The 12,259-nt window shown below is 54.1% G+C and overlaps 2 protein-coding genes across 2 annotated transcripts in view; both read left to right on the top strand.

Annotated features, from left to right (window-relative positions):
* The window catches only part of LOC105989056 (tumor necrosis factor receptor superfamily member 23-like), a 12,107-nt gene extending 3,271 nt beyond the window's left edge, over positions 1-8,836 (top strand). The window contains exons 2-6 of the mRNA XM_013020865.1: positions 979-1,093; positions 1,630-1,758; positions 2,457-2,568; positions 5,406-5,479; positions 8,653-8,836. Coding sequence (XP_012876319.1) covers positions 979-1,093; positions 1,630-1,758; positions 2,457-2,568; positions 5,406-5,479; positions 8,653-8,771 — 549 coding nt within the window. The 3' untranslated portion in view covers positions 8,772-8,836. The remainder of the gene's footprint in view (positions 1-978; positions 1,094-1,629; positions 1,759-2,456; positions 2,569-5,405; positions 5,480-8,652) is intronic.
* A 1,724-nt stretch (positions 8,837-10,560) lies between these two features.
* Positions 10,561-12,259, top strand: part of LOC105989055 (tumor necrosis factor receptor superfamily member 26-like) — a 19,847-nt gene continuing 18,148 nt past the window's right edge. Inside the window, exons 1-2 of the mRNA XM_013020864.1 lie at positions 10,561-10,615; positions 12,116-12,252. Coding sequence (XP_012876318.1) covers positions 10,561-10,615; positions 12,116-12,252 — 192 coding nt within the window. The remainder of the gene's footprint in view (positions 10,616-12,115; positions 12,253-12,259) is intronic.

Genomic DNA, 12,259 nt, shown 5'->3' with positions numbered 1-12,259 from the left:
GGCTCGAGCTCCGGGGTCAGGGAGCCGGGTTGGAGGGGTTGGATCAAAAGGTCGGAAGTTGGCGTTGCTCAAGTGCTAGCGCCTTCAGCTGAGGAGCCCAGCAAACCCTGGCACCGGCCGCCAGCCTGGGCCGGAAATCCATGAGACTCTTATATCCAATTAATCACGGAAAGTTGGAAATGAACGAAAGGAAATCAGCACTCGGGTCCAAAATTTGAGCCCCAGGACCGGCAAAAAAAAAAAATGGTGCAAACGGCCAGGGTGGCCCCACCTGTAATCCTCGTTAGCTGGGAAGCTGAGCTCCTAGGATCTCAGCCCGAGAGACTGTTGTTTCGAGTTGATTACCAAAAAAGTTAGAAGTGGAGCTGGGGCTCAAGTGGTAGCAAAAAGCTCAGGCAGAGCTGGGAACGTGGCTTAGTGGTAGAGTGCTTGCTTCGCACGCATGAAGCCCTGGGTTCAGTTCCTCAGTATCACATACACAGAAAAGGCCACAATGATGCCCTAGCTCAAGTGGTAGAGTGCTGGCCTTGTGCAAAAGCTCTAGGACAGCACCCAGGTCCTGAGTTCAAGCCCCAGAACTGGCACACACACATAGGCACACAGAAAAGCAGCAAATGACTGAAGGGGGGAAAGGTGCCCAAAAGACCACACCAACAAAAAAGTCAGAGGAGAGACAAGATGTTCAGGAGAGGAGAAAAAGGTGCTGACCGGCTCCTCGGAGGACCCTTACACAGTCCAGGTTGGAGGTGGGAGGAGAGGGGGTGTTTCCTCACAAGGACCAGTTACTGCCACCTGCTGGGCCTTCCCTGGAAACACAGGCCCCAAGGTCCAGGACCTGCTTTGGAGAGCTCCGGCCTGGCCGCCCATGCCTATGTAAGCCACAGATTCCTGCTTCTTCTCCACCATCCTTCCTGTCACCTGTGGAGAAACCACAGATGTGGTCTGTCAATAAGACAGTTCTTGTCTCTCTACCCCAAGGTCACCACCACAACCCAACTACGTTCAGAGCGCCGCGCGCAGCTGGGTGGGCCTGAGCCCTGCAGCCCGGGCGAGTACTGGTCTGATGGCCGGTGCTGCCTGCTCTGTCCTGCAGGTGAGTTCTGGAAGGGGCCTGATGCCATATCCTGGGTTTTTGTGGCCTTTCAAGTAGAAGAGGCCTGAGCTGGTTGAGGAAAATGTGGACCAGGAGCTATACAGCCATTTCCTGCTCCCGCCCCAGGCAGGGTCTCCTGTCTGCAGACACTCCTTTCTCTGGGCACTGGTGGCTCACACCTCTAATCCTGCTTACTCAGGAAACTGATCTGTGGATCAAAGTTCAAAGCCAGTGTATGCAGGAAAGTTTGAGAGACTCTTACCTCTAATTAATCACTAAAAAGCTGGAAGTAGAGCTGTGGCTCAAGTGGTAGAATGCTAGCCTTGGGCACAAAAGCTCAGGGACAGAGCCTGGGCCCTGGGTTCAAATCCCAGGAGCAGTGCGCACGCACATGCTCATGCACGCGAGCACACAGACACAGAGAAGTGCTTTTATTGACTCACTCACTAGAGGGTCCTTGGGCCTGATGGACTGCACAGACTTGACCCAAGCGCAGCCTGCAGCATCTGACCTCTGACCTTCACATCCTCTCACAGGTGAATATGTGAGCCAGGCCTGCGTGAGCCCCCACACCCGGGGATCCTGCGTGAAGTGTGAGCCAAGGACCTTCACCACGTCCGCCAATGGCCTGTCTGCTTGTCAGCCCTGTTCCACCTGCGGTGCGGGTGAGCTTGCTTGCACGGGGCCTTGAAGCCACACCGAGACAAGTCGGGAATATGCCTGTCCACAGAAGGCTTCAGCCCTGAGCCCAGATACCGAGCTGTGGGGGTTCAGTGCATAGCTATGAAACTTGGGAGACCCAGAGTCTTCATCCAGCTTTGGGATGAGATGGAAGGCGACAGCCAGCCCGGGCTGAAATCAGAGCTCCCTGCCCGCACGCTGGGCCTCGAGCCCACAAGCGTGGCACACCACAAGGTCTCACAGGAAAGTCTGGCCAGAACCCAGGACCTGGAGGTGACGGGCTCCAGGGAGGGGGGCCAGTCCATTAGGTGCTTCGGGGCAGTGGGGAGGGTAGCTGAAATGCGGGCAGGGCTGAGAGGTGGGTGTGGAGACGGTAGTATGGGGAGGGTACCCCTCCTCAAGCAGCTGGGTGTGTAAATCCGGGTCCCCGGGGCCAGGCCTCAGGGTGACTGAGACTTGTGGTACGGGATGCTGAGTGGACACATCTGAGCCCCAGCCCATGGATCACAGGAGGGGAGCTTGTAGCAACTTTGTTTAGTGCTCGCTGGAGAAGACCTTGGGTCCCTGCTTTGCTTGTCTGGTTAATCCATCCAGGGGACACATTATGTCCCCATTTGGGTGACAATGCCCAAATAAGGACAGTGCCATCTCCTTAAAGTGACACCACTTTCTCTGGCCACAGACCAGGAAATGGTGGTGGAGTGCTCATCAACCCGGAACCGGGTGTGCCGGTGCAGGAGTGGCCATTTCTACCTGGCTCCAGAGTCCATTGAATTCTGTGCCCCATGTACCAAGTAGGTGACTCATTGGGGAAGTATGCTGGGCAGGGTGGGGGTATCCCTGGCTAGGCCTGGGTGGAGGGAATCCTACAAGCTGCCGCTTGCGTGGCGCAGCGGGTTGCCACAGCACAGCAGAGCGATGGCTGCCCGCTCAGCCGGTCCCATCTGTGTTCCCACCACAGGCCCCACACACCGGAGAGCCTCTCCCCCACCTCGAGGCCCTTCCCTTCTGCTTAACTTGCTCCTTGCGTAGCTCACTTCCCAAGCCTCTGCGGCCCTCTCTGTCCCGTCAGAACCCCGATCCCCTCAGATCACTGCTCACCTGTCGCCCGCCAGCCCTGGTTCCGCTGGCCACCTTTCCTTGAGTTGTTGGCCTTCGTTCCTGACATGTGTTCACCCAGCCACAGGAAAGGATGTGCATGACCTTAAGTCTGACCTTTGGGGAAAGAAACCTGTATGCTGCGCAGCTGTGTGCGGGACGCTGGTGAGGGACGCGGGTGCGGGACACGGGCTGGGACAGGACGGCCCTTCCAGCACCCAGAGGCTTCCCAGTTCTGGCACGTGGACTTGCTGGCCATTTGTGGGAGACCCCTCTTTTCAGACTCTGGGGCCTGGGGCCAGGGACCCACTACCCAGCTTGGGGGCCGAGGACGCCCCTGCCAGAGAGACGGACAGCAGGGACTGGGGTTGTGTGGAGCCAGGGCTCTCTGCTTCGTGGTACCGGAGGATCCGATTCTCAGGAGAGCAGGAGGAATACTCTTGATAACAGAGAGCAGGTGCTGGCCAAGATTTTTAGAGAAATTCAGGGAGATGCAGAAGGTTGGTTTGTTCATTTTTTGTGCCAGTCCTGGGGCTCAAACTTAGGGTCTGGACTCTGTCCCTTTGCTGTTCAGCTCAATGCTGGCACTCGACCACTTGAGCCACAGCTCCACTTCTGACTTGAATTTTTTATGTAGTTGTACAAAGAGGTCACAATTCCACAAATCAGATTATGAGTGCACTGCCTGTTGAAATAAGCTTTGCCTCCCTTCTGTCATTCTCCCACATTCCCTTCCCAGCCCTGCCCTCAGGTTATGCATGCAGCTCAGTGTTTACATAAAGCACCTTGGCTGTAATAGGGCATTTGCTCACCCTTCCTCTCCCTGCTCGTTCCCTGTCAGCAACTTGCTTCTGCTGCTTCTTACTCCTATGATACACAGTGGGTCAGATGCAGAGAAGTTGCCTTTGGACAATTTGTCCAAATACATAGAACCTTGTGTACATGCACATTCATATTGACAACTTGATGCAATCCCATTTGCTGAATCTCCCAGCCCCTGCCACTCAAAAATTTTCTGCTATACCAGTAAATTCTAATGTTTCTCACTCCCTGGAGTGTTTCACGGTTAGTGGTCTTACATTGGGGTCTTCCATCCGGTTTGACTTGGTATTAGTGCAGAATGACAGATGGGGATCCAAGTTCAGTCTTCTACATAGGGACGTCCACCTTTCCCTTCTCACTAGCTGTGAGGCTGGGGCATTTCCTCGCCTGGGCAGCTATTGAGGCCCCTCCTGGGATCCAGTGCTCTGACACTTTTCTGCTGAGCAGCAAGCAGGTCCTTCAGGCCTGCAGGCATTTCTGTCCTCTTCCAAACCTCCAAGCCTTCACATCCAGAGCTGTGCATTTGTTTAACACTCTCTTGGTGAGGTGAGTGTGTGGGTCTCAGGAACAAAAGGTGAAGGAGAAGAAGAAGGAGAGAGGGAAGAAAGAAGAAGAAGAAGCCAGCAGCTGGGCTTTTCTGCCAATGCTATAGCCCAGTGCCTCCCTGCTTGAGCAGGGGAAGCTCTCAATTTGAACTGTCACCATTTGGCTATCTTCCCTGAGTCCCCACTTCTGACTTTTTGCTGATTTATTGGAGATAAGAATCTCTCAGATGGGCTGGGAAGGTGACCCAGTGGTAGAGTGCTTGCCTTGCATGCATGAGGCCCTCGGTTCGATTCCTCAGCACCACATAAGCAGAAAAAGCCAGAAGTGGAGTGCTAGCCTTGAGCTGAAGAGCTGAGGGACGGCGCCCAGGCCCAGAGATCAGACCCCACAACTGGCAAAAAAAAAAAAAAAAGAATCAGAGTCGGGCGCTGGTAGCTCACGCCTGTAATCCTAGCTACTCAGGAGGCTGAGTCTGAGGATCTCGGTTCAAAGCCAACCCAGACAGGAAACTCTGTGAAACTCTTTCTCCAATAAACCATCAGAAAACTGAAGTGGTGCTGTGGCTCAAGTGGTAGAGCACTAGCCTTGAGCTGAAGAGCTGAGGGATAGCGCCCAGGCCCAGAGTTCAAGCCCCACAACTGACAAAAAAAAAAGAATCTCTCAGACCACCCTGCCTGAGCTGGTTTCAAACCACAAGATCAGATCTCAGTCTTCTTAGTAGCTGGGATTACAATCGTGAGGGAAGGGATCAGCACTTGGTACTGTGGCTCTTAGGCCAGTTCCAGCTGCTCTTTGAAAGTGATAGGTGTGTGCAAATGCATGCCACATAGGAATGAAGAAGGAGCCTGCAATCCTTGAACCTCAGATCCAAGGACAGGGTCCTGTTCCTTCCCTCTACACACCACTTAGGAGGCTTACAGATATTCAAGGAAGAATAGAAAATAGTAAAATTACGTGTTACTGAGAATCACAGTGGCATTGTTAGCAGGCTGGTCCCAGTTGTTTAAGCTGTGAGAGTCTCTGTGTGCCCAGGCCCTTTTCCAGGTTCCCAGCCAGCCCACACAGAGTGTGCGTCCTGACGTGAGCTGGGATGCATCCAGCCCTTGCTTGTTCTGTAGGTGGTTCCAGGGCCCAGCCCTCGAGTTAAGTGTGTGTCTCTCTCCAGGTGTCCTGAAGGGAGGCCTGTTCTGCAGCAGTGCAGTGCCACAGCCAACACAGTGTGCAGTTTGGATGTTCTAAGTAAGAGAAGCTTTTATTCTGTTTTTGGTTTTATGTACTGGAGTTTGAACTCAGAACCTTAAGCTCTCTCTTAGCTTCTTTTGTCAAGGCTGGTGCTCTACCACTTGAGCCACATTATCACTGGGGGATTTGTTTTTTTGTCAGTCATGGGGCTTGAACTCTGGGCCTGGGCGCTGTCCCTTCCTGAGCTCTTTAGCTCAAGGCAAGTGCTCTACCGCTTGAGCCACAGCACCACTTCCAGTTTTCTGGTGGTTCATTGGAGATTAGCATCTCATGGACTTTAGTGTCGGGCTGGCTTTGAACCTCAATCCTCAGATCTCAGCCTCCTGAGTAGCTAGGATTACAGGTGTGAGCCAAACTTTGGGATTTTTAATGGTTAATTGGAGATAAAGAGTCTCATTGGCTGGGAAGGTGGCTCAATGGTAGAGCGCTTGCCTTACATTCATGAGTCCCTGGGTTCAATTCCTCAAAACCACATAAGCAGAAAAGGCTGGAAATGGCGCTGTGACTCAAGTGGTAGAGTGCTAGCCTTGATCTGAAGAGCTGAAGGTCAGCGCCCAGGCCCCATGACTGATTTGCCTGTGCTGGCGTGAAACCATGATCTTCTAGATCTCAGACTCCTGTGGGGTTGACATGACAGGCGTGGGAACGCTTGTAGTGCAGCAGCAGGAGTCGCACAGGGTGCTCTGTAGAGCTGGGAACGCTTGTAGTGCAGCAGCAGGAGTCGCACAGGGTGCTCTGTAGAGCTGGGAACGCTTGTAGTACAGCAGCAGGGTGCTCTGTAGAGCTGGGACGCTTGTAGTGCAGCAGCAGGAGTCGCACAGGGTGCTCTGTAGAGCTGGGAACGCTTGTAGTACAGCAGCAGGGTGCTCTGTAGAGCTGGGAACGCTTGTAGTTCAGCAGCAGGAGTCGCACAGGGTGCTCTGTAGAGCTGGGGAGGTTCAGGTGGCCGGGGAAACCTTGCAGAAGGAACAACCAGGCTGCCCTTGGGAGAAGGCTGAGAAGCTGTGCGCTGTGCAAGTGTGGAATTCAGATCCTGCCACCTGGGCGAGGTCCTGGGTGCTTGCTTGTCCTGGAAAGCTTGTTTTATTAGGGAGAAAACCTGTGGTTTCCGCTACAGGGTTAATTCCTCAGTTCTGATTGGGCAATGAGGAATCACGTGCTTCCAGCTTTTTGGTGGTTAGAGATAAGAGTCTCTTTCCTGCATGGACCAGTTCGATACTCAGGAAAAACCAAGCATTCTCCTGCAGGAGACTGAAATTGGATTTCTATCTCTCACCCTTGTACAAACATCAACTCCAGCTGGATCAAGGGCTCAAAGTAAGATCTGAACCTTGGGGCTGGGAAGGTGGCTCAGTGGTAGAGCGCTTGCCTTGCATGCATGAGGCCCTGGGTTCAATTCCTCAGCACCACATAAGCAAAAAGCCGGAAGTGGTGCTGTGGCTCAAGTGGTAGAGCGCTAGCCTTGAGCTGAAGAGCTGAGGGACAGCGCCCAGGCCCAGAGTTCAGGCCCCATGACCGAACCCGAAAAAAAAAAAAAAAGATCTGAAACCTTAAATCTACTACAGGAAAATGGCGGAACCCCCAAGAGCTTGTAGGCACATGTACGATTTTTTCTGACTAGGACTTCAGATGCTCAGAGTGTAGGAGCAAGAATTGCCAAATGAAGTCAATCACTGGTGGCTCATGCCTGTAATCCTAGCCACCCAGAAGGCTGAGAATTGAGGATTACAGTCTGAATTCAGCTCAGGCAGGAAAGTCTGTGAGACTCTCTATCTCCAGTTAACCAGCAAAAAGTCAGAAGGGGAGGTGAGACTCAAGTAGCAAAGCACTAGCCTTGAGGACAAAACTCAAGGACAGCACCAAGGCCCTGAGTTTATTAGGCTCCAGGACTAACACAAAAATAAGTCCCCAAATGGGGCTACATCAAAATAGTTCCCGTGCAGCATAAGAAACAGGCACCAGAGCCAAGAGATAGCCCAAAGAACAAGGGAACAATCTTAGCCAACACTCAACAGATAAAGGATTAAGATCAAGGATATACAAAGAGCTCAAAAGATTAAGCAGCTATGAAATCAATAATAAATGGACAGGCAAACTGAACAGACAGTTCTCAGAGGAAGAAATACAAATGGCTGACAAAGACCTAGAGAAATGTTCACATTCTCACCCGCAGAGGACCTGCAGATCAAAGACATACTAAGACCCCAGCTCACCCAGTCAGAATAGCCGCCACCAAGAAAACCGCCACATGTGGGAAAGGCAAGACTCTGGGGCAGCGCAAACCAGGGCAGCCACGGTGGAGCCCGCGGGGAGGCCCTTCCCGTGACCCACCCAAGCACACGGGACCTGTGTGCAAAGGAGTCTTAAGTCAGTGTACAAGAAAGATACCACACATCTGTTTATTCCACCATAGACAATAACAGATGGATGGCTAAAGATGTGAGATATATAATGGAATATTTTATAGTCATAAAGAAGATAAAATCATGTCATTTGCAGAAAGTAGATGTAATTAGTTTTGTTTTTTTTGGATCCGGCCGTGGGCCTGAACTCTGGGCCTGGGCGCTGTCCCTCAGCTCTTCAGTTCAAGGCTGAAGGCTAGCGCTCTACTACTTGAGCCACAGCGCCACTTCCGGCTTTTTTCTTTTTGCTTATGTGGTGCTGAGGAATCGAACCCAGGACCTCATGCATGCAAGGCAAGCGCTCTACCACTGAGCCACCTTCCCAACCCAGAAAGTCGATGTCATTGAAGGGCATCATATTGAGCAAGACAAGCTTTAAAAAAAATGTGTTTTCATGTATATGTGGAAACTTGACCTAAATGACACCCATATTCATGGACATGCACATTCACACCTGTGGATAAAGTGGGAGAGGGAAGGAAAAAAGAAACATAGAAGGTGAATAATTTTGTAATACATTCCAAGTATATACGAAGGCAGTTTAAAGAAACAGCCAGGGGCTGTGGCTCATACCTGTAATCTATTTACTTAGAAGGCTGAAATCGACTGCACCCAGGCCCAGAGTTCAAGGCCCACGACTGACAGGAAAAAAAAAAGAATATCAGAAGGCTGAGATCTGAGGATCACAGTTCAAAGCCAGCGCAGGCTGATTCCCAACCTTACCAGAACATTTTCTGTTTGTTTTTTTTTTTTTCTTCTACTTTTTAGGTAAGAGAAACCGATGGTGGCTACTAAGCATTCTGCTCACGCTGGTTTTGATGGCTGGTACTGTCTTATATGTCACAGAGGGTGGGCCTGCCAGAGGCAGCCAGGGCTCACATGTATAATTCCAGCTACTCGGGAAATGTGAGGATCATGGTTCGAAACCAGCCTGGGCAAGAAAGCCCATGAGACTCTTAACTCCAATCAACCACCAAAAAGCCAGAAGTAAAGCTGTGAATCAAGTGGTAGAACCCTAATCTCAAGCCAGAAAAACTCAAGGACAGAGCCCAGGGCCTCACCCCCAACATTTCTGCAGACTCTGGCTGTAGACAGCACCCTCTGCGCCCCCCAGGGCCCCTCTTGGCATCTGGCTCTTCGGGTGTCCCCGAAGAGGATCCTGTCCAGTCCTCCAGCCAAGGGTCCCTTGTGAGCCCGGAGCAGGCTGGTCAGGGAGTCTGACTCTGGTGGGCAGCGGACATACGGCCGCCAACTGGGGCTGAAGAAGGGGAGCGGGAGTGTGGCAGCCAGACCCGCAGGAGCAGGACCACCAGACAGCCAGACCCAACAGACAGCAGGACCACCAGACAGCCGGATCGACAGACAGCAGGACCACCACGTGGCTTAAGGATTTTACAATCCTAATCCTTATGGTATGAAAATGAATGATCTCCTGAGGATCGTGGTTCAAAGCCAGCCCGGGCAGGAAAGTCTGTGAGACTCATCTCCAGTAAACCACTAGAAAACCAGAAGTGGCGCTGTGGCTCACGAGGTAGAGCGCGTGCCTTGAGCTGAAGAGTGCGGGGACAGCGCCCAAGCCCAGATTTCAAGCCCCACAACCCACAAAAAAAAAAAAAAAGATCTCATTGAGGGCCATTCAGATGCTCCTGATAGACTCCTCACCAGACTTGAAATCAAGTCTGCAGGGCCCGCGATGTAGCTCAGGCATAGAGCAGGCTCCTGGCGTGTGCCCAGCCCTGGCTTCCATCCCCAGCACCAAAAAGATCCAGGGCCGTGCCAGTGCAGACACGGCTTCCCATCCTGTGTGACTTCCTGGCAGCAGGCACACGGTGCTCATCTGTCTCTTCAAATGATTCCAAGTTCCCTAGAAGTGCCGCAGCGGGCAGGCCCACGCACAACGCAGTCACATGACCCTAGTACAGTTTTGACACAGGTTGACACAGGGTCTTGCTCTGTGTTGGCTCATCAATGCAGATTGTAGGTCCCCACCACTGGGTCCCCCGGCTGTCAGTCATCACCCCACAGGAAGCCCCAAATCTCTGCCACCCTCCAGCCTTCCCGGGTGGAGAATCACACACAGACTATGAGGCCTGTTGGGACGGGACCTCCCACTGTGCGTCCTTCCACGCTGTCCTGTGCAGCCTCCGTCGGTGACTTGCTTGACCCAGGAACGCTCCCCATCAACAGGCCACTTGCTCTGCTTCCACCCGTTTCCTCCAGGATGCTTGGTTGTTTGCAAGGTTTGGCTCCTGCTGCCTTACACAGACACACACACACACAAGCAGTGGTTCAGTCTTTCCCTTCACCTCCATGGTGTGTTCAGAGCACCCTGTATTGTATAAGGGAGGCAGAGTCTTCCCTCTGCCCCTGGGGTCTCTCCTCCGGCCCCGAGCTTGCAGTAGACATTGGAGCCAACCAGAAGGGAGAAGCATATACTTCAACTCGGGACCTGGGTACTGTGCAAGAGTTCAAGTCCTGGAGTTCAAGCCCCAGCACTGGCACAAAACGGGGTGGGGGAAGGCAGAGAGGGAGAGAAGAGAGAGGAAAAGAAGTAGAAGGAAGGTCAGTCTGCCTGTGCCTGCTCTTTGAAGTTCATTGGCTCAGAGTGGTCTGGACTCGGCTGTGGTTTGGAGTGCATGCTCCCTGCTGGCGTAAACACCATGCTGTTAGTCCACGATGATCGATGTTTGCCCAGTTCTACTGACTGTAGAAGACACGTTTCCCATTTTTGGTAAGATTATGACACTTAATTTATTCCATAGAAGGGAGAGGCAAGATGGGGCAAGATTAGGCAGATAGGGCAAGGGAGGGCCTGGTGAAGAGATTGGGGGGAGGGGGAGGAGGGAGCCAGCCCCTGCAGGTGACATTTCTGCTTCTTCCCAGATACTCTGACCTCAAGGTCCCTGAGGACCCTGGGGCAGACAGCGCAGAGCCTGCTGCCCCTTTCCTTGCAGTGAGGGGCCCGCCACCCAACCAGATGCCAGACAGCTGAGGCAGCCCGAAAAGGGCAACACAAGAGGGAGCCCGGAGCCTCCCCAGCGCCCTGGTCTGTTGGCCTCCCTTGTTTTGGCTGTCTGTGCTCCCCTCTTCCCCTCACCTGGAAAGCGGGTGTGCAAGCCCCCTCCCTCCCCCTGCACAGCCAGGTGGCTCTCCCCATCTGGAGTTCTGGTTGGGAATTGGTACCAGCTCACCCATAGCCAAGAGGCGTGGCTCCGTGTTCCTGGCATCTCACTCTTCCTTGCCTGAGCCCACGCCTATGGACTTGACATCCGGATGCAGGTGCCCTGGGGGGAGACACCCTGCTCTGGGACTGAAGCGGGGTCTGACTTGAAGTGGCCAGACAGGCGACTATCTCGCTCTAACCACTCCGGGTGTGCCGCCGCCACCACTGTGGCTCAGGGGCTCTGAGGCTGACCTGACCTTTGAACCCATGACCCCCATGTTTGGGCATCCCTTTTAGGAAAGCACGCATGCGCCCTGCATTTGAGACCTGGTGCTTATTCTTGAGTGAGGATGCGTCCTGCCGCGGCTGTTTGTCCTCAGCCAAGAGCACGCCGGGCCAGGAGGAGACATTCTCCCCAGTGACGTGTCTCGGGGACACGTGTCCTCTTTCTGATGTTCTCTAGGACCTTAGAGCCCACGGAGTGTCTGGGGCCAGCAGCAAGGCCAGGAGGACAGAGCTGCTCTCGCTCTTTTCCCTTCCTCGTGCCAACCCTGCAGCGCTGGAAGGAGTGCCAGGGTTAAAACAAAGAAGACAGGGCTGGAAGGTGGCTCAGTGGCAGAGCGCCCGCCTTGCATGCCTGAGGCCCTGGGTTCGATTCCTCGGCACCACATAAACAGAAAAAGCCGGAAGTGGCGCTGTGGCTCAGGTGGTAGAGCGCTAGCCTTGAACTCAGGAGCTGAGGGACAGCGCCCAGGCCCCGAGTGCAAAGAAGACATTCTGAGCTGCTATGCGCTGGCCGCGCCCCTGTCTACCCTGCCTCACTTTCCCCACACGACTGGGGTCCCTCGTTCAGTGGGGGAGGCGGAGGGTGACGCCGGGATCTGCTCTGAGCCGCCGGGGCCCCCGGCTCGGGTCAGGTCGCCGGCGGCGGGTGGACACCTTCACGACGGCTCGTGAACTCCGTGCACCGGAGTCACGTCACGGCCCCGGCAAACCTCAGACCGGGGAGGTGCGGGCGCGGCCGCGGTGAGGAGACTGCAGCCTTCGAAACCGGCCTTTGGGTTGCAGGGCGCCCGCCCCCGCCCCGCCCCAGCTCGGCGCCCGCCTCTCCCGCGGCCGGCGGAGGAGACCGAGGGCGACACATTGCTGCACTTGCTCCCGTGCGGCCGGCCATGTTCCTGCGTCTGGGGCTGCTTCTGCTGTCCGTGCGGG

The sequence above is a fragment of the Dipodomys ordii genome, unplaced genomic scaffold (assembly GCF_000151885.1).
Source record: "Dipodomys ordii isolate 6190 unplaced genomic scaffold, Dord_2.0 Scaffold54, whole genome shotgun sequence".
Classification (NCBI taxonomy): domain Eukaryota; kingdom Metazoa; phylum Chordata; class Mammalia; order Rodentia; family Heteromyidae; genus Dipodomys; species Dipodomys ordii.
The sequence above is the reverse complement of the archived record's forward strand: the minus strand, read 5'-3'. Positions and strand labels throughout refer to the sequence as shown.